This window comes from Echinops telfairi, unplaced genomic scaffold, assembly GCF_000313985.2.
Source record: "Echinops telfairi isolate 266 unplaced genomic scaffold, ASM31398v2 ScPeMD7_2010;HRSCAF=2546, whole genome shotgun sequence".
Classification (NCBI taxonomy): Eukaryota; Metazoa; Chordata; class Mammalia; order Afrosoricida; family Tenrecidae; genus Echinops; species Echinops telfairi.
The window spans coordinates 4777704-4783345 of record NW_022105908.1 but is presented as its reverse complement, the minus strand read 5'-3'; the positions used below and the strand labels follow the sequence as shown (position 1 = coordinate 4783345).

Sequence of the window (5642 nt, the reverse complement as noted above, 5' to 3'; positions counted from 1 at the left end):
CGGCCGTCACCTACGAGACGTGCTGGGGCTACTACGACGTGAGCGGCCAGTACGACAAGGAGTTCGAGTGTAACAACAGCGAGAGCGGCTACCTGTACTGCTGCGGCACCTGCTACTACCGCTTCTGCTGCAAGAAGCGCCACGAGAAGCTGGACCAGCGCCAGTGCACCAACTACCACAGCCCCGTGTGGGTGCAGACGCCCAGCACCCAGGTGGTGTCCCCGGGGCCCGAGAACAAGTACGACCCTGAGAAGGACAAGACCAACTTCACCGTCTACATCACCTGCGGCGTGATTGCCTTCGTCATTGTGGCTGGCGTCTTCGCCAAGGTCTCCTACGACAAGGCCCACCGTCCGCCCAGGGAGATGAACATCCACAGGTGAGAGTCAGCGCCCAGGCGCGCCCCCAGTCTCCCCTTGGTATCTCTTCCCTGAACGTGCTCGCCGTGACCCCCTTCCTCGTCTCATGCCTGCTCCCTGACCCTCTTCTGGACACAGATTCCCCTTCACTTCTTCACATACTGATCCATCCGAGGCAGCTGGTACCTTCTTCTCCAAAGGCATGTGTTGATGCGAAGGGGAATTGAAAAGTAAGAACTCAAGTCCCTGAAGTTGGGTTTTTTCCCCCAGGAATGTGACACAGTCTGTCTGCCCCGCCCGTGGCCACTTTGGGGTAAGCGCTGCTTGTGGCATCTGGTTTTCTGAGTCAAACAAGAACATCGGTTCCTTAGGAAAGGAACCCGTGTTGGGGGTTCCTTACTGGAAAGAGTAAGGAGCGTTTTAGGGAAGGCAGCCGGCGGTTTTGCCTGTGTGCTCAGCCTGGGAGGAGGCGATGCCGAAAAGCTGCTTCTAGGGGGAAGAAAAGGGACTGGCAGTTTCTCCATTCTGTAGTGACCAAATGCAGATGACAGTCTCTTTATTGCATCCTGCCGAGACCAGGAGACTGGTCCTTCCAAGCCCAGTAGGCAGACCAGGAGTTAACACTTCTTGCCTTACTAAACCTGTTGGGGCATCTTTCACTGCTTGTAACTCGGAGGGAGGGCGTGGAGGCTGCCTCCTTGCCAGCAGCATCTGCCTGCCAGCAACTCGAAATGGGGTTATCTCTAGTCCACCTTCTTAGTTGTTAGGCTGCTACCACAAGGTCTGTGCTTGACGCCCACCAGCTGCTCTGCTGGAGAAAGATGAGGCTGTTTGTTCTCAGAAGGGTTTACAATCTTGGAAACTCAATGCCATCGAGTCAATTCCGACTCATAGCGACATTATATGGCAGAGTAGAACTGCCCTGGTGGGTATCCGAGACTGGAACCCTTGACTGGAGTACCAAGTGTGGCCTTGCTCCTGAGGCGTGGAGCCCACCTGGCAATTAGCAACCCAACGAGGCTCCTGCTGAAAAGCAAAGGGTAACTAGATACAACATTGACCTGATGGTAGTGGGTTTGGTTTGAGGTTTTTAGTCTCAGGGAAGTGAGTCCATCCTTGGGGAAGACAACAGGGCCTAGAGTCATTTGCTCACAACCCCAGTAAGGGTAGACCTGGGGAATGGAAAGTAGCTTCCCCCACCCCACCCTTCGCTCCTGACTGATAGCCAGATGTGGTTCAGTGGAGTCCTTTCAGGGAACAAATCCTGCCCCAGGAGATGGTTCTCTTTCTGGCACATGGTGTGGGCACTGGCCTAGTAACCATGACCACACCCCAGCCCTGCCCTGCATCTGGGTTTGCCCAGCAGGAACCCACTTGGAGCTGAACACACTGAAATCCTCTCAGCCCCCTGCATGCTATCCTTTGGACCTAAAGCCCTCCGCGCTGCTCCTCTGGATAGTAATCGCTCATGCCTTGAGGGAGAGAGAGAGAAGCATAAAGACACTAAGACACTTCTGGGCATCCTGAAAGAACTGATTAATTCCTCCCCACCCCCCACCCATCATTCCAGTGTTGAGAAAAGATGGTATTCCTTAGCAAATTTTGTCGTCAATCCATCAAGTGTGGGTAGTCTAGGATCGACAATACGTGGGTCTATGGATTGGGCTGTTTTCAAAAGGAGATTCTTCTGTGGCCCTCGGTCATCCTCACCCTGAGGTGCCACCCCACCCTGTCACTCCGGCAGTAAAGTTTTACTCAGCATCCCTTCTGCTCTTGGGCTGGCTATGTGCATTGACAGGAACTGTGGGAGATGGACTGTGGTCAGGCCAGGCTCTCAAATACAGTGGGCAGGTGGGACAGTGAGTTGTGTGAAGGTGAGTTTTTGAGAGTGAAAATTCTTCCCCTCACGCTGTTGCTTTTGGAAGCGGAGAGGGAATTGTTCGTGGGAAGGCTACCTCCTGAAGCAGCCATATGGATATTTGTTCTTATGTTCCCCGTCCCCTTTAGCTCAAGCCTTCGTCCCCCCCCCTCCCCGCCTCCCGAGCCCCGCTTCTTGTGCTCCTGGCTTCTCTGCAGACCTCCAACTGGCTGATTCCCTCCTATCTTTCTTTGGGTTTCTTTCTTGCTGGGGTCAGAGTTCTTTGCAGGTTAAAAAAACTGCCTGCTGCTCTGCCTGTGTCACCTCATATAGGGTTGATTCCTCTGGTTACTACCCTCAGAGACTGGCAGCCAGACCTTTGGATCCTGGCTGTGGTATGAGTGACACCGGCTGTAACCTGTGGTGATGCCTCTGTCCCCTGCCTGCCCACAGGTCTACCCACCACCCTCTTTAGCTGGGCTGGCTTCGGAAATGTTTGGGGGCCAGTTTCCCTCTGGGGTGGAGGGAAAGAGAGAGATGGTTATGGGTTAGGGGGAGAGATGGACGCCAGTCCTCAGACCATAATGTAAATGCGGGATGCTGCTCTTGCAAATTCACCTCCTAACTTTATTCAGCCCACAGCACCTCTTCCAGCAGCTGCAGTCCAGCCTGCTCAGTGCTGTGGAAGCCATCCGATTGGCGCCTTTTGGGTGGGGGGCCATGCCCATCCCTGTAACTGGAGGAGAAAAGGGGGACAGAGATGAGAGGGCCATCTGAGACACTTCATGAGTGACCTTGGGCAGGTCGGGGAAACCTATTTTTCGCTTCTGGGTAATTGGAGCCCAGCAGTATCCTGCCTGGGCCTCTTCCTTTGGGGGCTTGTTGTGGGGGGTTTGTAAATGAGCACCTTGTGGACTCTTGGATGCCAGATACTGTGACCTGACTCTTCTTTCCAAGTCACTGCCTGCCGTGCCAAGGAAATGTTTTTGCTGGTTTGTGTTGCAACTTTGTTGAGAGCTAATTTGCATACGGTGTGGTCCAATTTACCCATGGAAGGTGTGTGGTGCACCGGTGTTTGGACACTCAAAAGGCTGCACACTCCTCACCACAATGCATTTTGTAAAATTGGTGTCACCCGAGCGCTCCCTCCCCCATCCCGTTTTCCCATGCCCCAGGCAAGCGTCTGTCCATTTGGTCCTGAGAGGTTTGGGGACACAATGCTGTGTGGTTGGGGCACTGGGGATCAAGAAAGGAGGGAGCAGGGGAAAAAGACAATACACTATGGTGGAGTGTCCCCTCGGAGACTGGAGGAGAAAGAATGTACTGCCTTCCCAGGGCCGGGAGGGCAGTTTCACATGCCTTGAAATAATTCCGTAAAGACGCTTGCTTTCTGCAAAGGGGAGGTTGAGTTCCTTTCGGTGTGCAGCCCTCCCTTGAGATGGTTTTTGGGCAACAGCGGCTGATCCTGAGGGCAGAGAAGTGCCTCTTTCAAGAGGACCCTTTGTGGGAGCAGTTAGAAGGGGTGAGGTCAGCATGCCCACCAGCAGCAGCCATCTGCCTGGCCTTGCTGTTCCCCGCTGCCAACCCTCCTGAGGCCTGGACATCCACATTCCTTAGGGCAGGCCTGCCTTTCTCCTCTCCTCTGCTGCAGGGAAGAACCAGTGTGATCTTTTCCAGAGGCGGTTAGACCTTCCCATCTTATTTCTGCAGGAGATACCTGTGTTTGGTGATTCTAAAAGATGAGACTTGGGTCCCCTGGACAGCCCTGGGCAAAATAGACCCCACTTCCCTGCATTATCTCTAACCAACGATTCCCTCCTAGGCTCCTAGAACTCAGGCTCTAGCTGACTGACCCTCGAGCCTCATCTGATTTTAATGTTTCATGAGTGGTTCCTGCAGTGCCTCTTGGAGGCTGTTTGTCCAGCAAGGGGCTGCCGACCTCCTCCAAGGGCATGGGCTCTGTCCAGGAAAAGACCTAGGAGGTCAGCTCCCTTTGACATGTCATTCTGAGCTCGATGTGTCACATCCAAACCTGTTCCTCCCTGCTCGAGAGACGATGGTGGGACTTGAGGTAGGATCTGTGTGACTCCTCCCCATCCACACCTATTTTTAATGGCTAATTAACAGAGGACCAGGCACCTATTAGCATGTGCTGGGACACTGAGTACTGTCAGAGCCAACCTGGGGACCCGGGTCTCCCCACTGCCTGCACAGGATGGAGGGATGGAGGATGGGGTGGGCAATGGGGTACCTCAGCTGTGGAGAGATGAACCTGATTAGCTGTCATTGTGTCAGGAAAAAGAAATGTTAAGAGCCCCCCACCCCAACAGCTACCAAAAGGGTGTTTCATCGGTGGGTCCATTGCACATTTCAAGGGGACACTTAGTGCCACCCTTTCCCCACTTCAGAAATGAACCAGGAGCACAAAGGGCGTTGTTTCTCCCCGAAGTCAAAGTCGCTGGACCACTTTGCTGGTTGATATAGCGAGCTCTCACCTTACGTTCCTGAGCGATGAATGAATGGTCACACCTTTATTTAGTTAGTTGTTTTTGAAGCACAGCAGGCTCCCTTTAATGGCTGGATTGAAAGAGAGTCAACTTTTGTGGTTGTTGTTGTTGTTTGCTTATTTGTTTTGTTTTCCTTCAAATATAGCACTTGGAAAGCAGGGGGGGACGGGGGAGGGGGAGCCTCCTGCTTTGGTTTGGAAGTGATTGATCAGCAAGTTTCCCTTTTCCTTTGAGGTTTAAAAAAAAATACATGTAGGGAAAGCAGGGAACTTGAGGAAGGGTTTTGAGAAGGTTTACGGGGATGGGGTTCCCTGGCTGGGACAAACTGGGCACTCAGGGACAAATGTACCAGTGGGCTGTTCAAGTTCCCTCAGTGGCACAAAGGCCTGGCAACCTGCTTCTGCCCAGACCATGATCAGGAAAACCCCATGGGCCCATGCAAGCTTGTGAACCCGTGGGTTTGTCCTAGGTCAGAATCGATAGTAATGGGTTTTATTTTTCATGCTAGGCGCAGGTTAGCGAAAGGATTCTGGGGAAGACAGAAAGAAGGAAACTCACTGCTGTCCAGTCCATTCTGACGCATAGCAACCCTGTAGGACAGGGTGGAACTGCCCCTGTGGGTTTCTGAGGCTGTAGATCAGGGGTCCTCAAACTACGGCCCGTGGGCCACATGTGCCCCGCCGAGGACATTTATCCAGTCCCCGGGTGCTTTTGCCCCGTTTTGTTTTTTTACTTCAAACTAAGATATGTGCAGTGTGCATAGGAATTTGTCCAATTTTTTTTTAAACTCTAGTCCGGCCCTCCAATGGTCTGAGGGACAGTGAACTGGCCCCCTGTTTAAAAAGTTTGAGGACCCCTGCTATAAATCTTTGCAGGAGTAGAAACCTCATCTTGGAGTGGTTGAGGTTAGCAGCCCAA

At 52.9% G+C, this 5642-nt stretch overlaps 1 protein-coding gene across 1 annotated transcript in view; it reads left to right on the top strand.

Annotated features, from left to right (window-relative positions):
- Positions 1-2: 2 nt before the first annotated feature.
- SHISA6 (shisa family member 6) overlaps positions 3-5642 on the top strand; it is a gene marked incomplete at its 5' end in the record, with an annotated part of 389310 nt that continues 383670 nt past the window's right edge. The window contains one exon of the mRNA XM_004709342.2: positions 3-379. Coding sequence (XP_004709399.1) covers positions 3-379 — 377 coding nt within the window. The remainder of the gene's footprint in view (positions 380-5642) is intronic.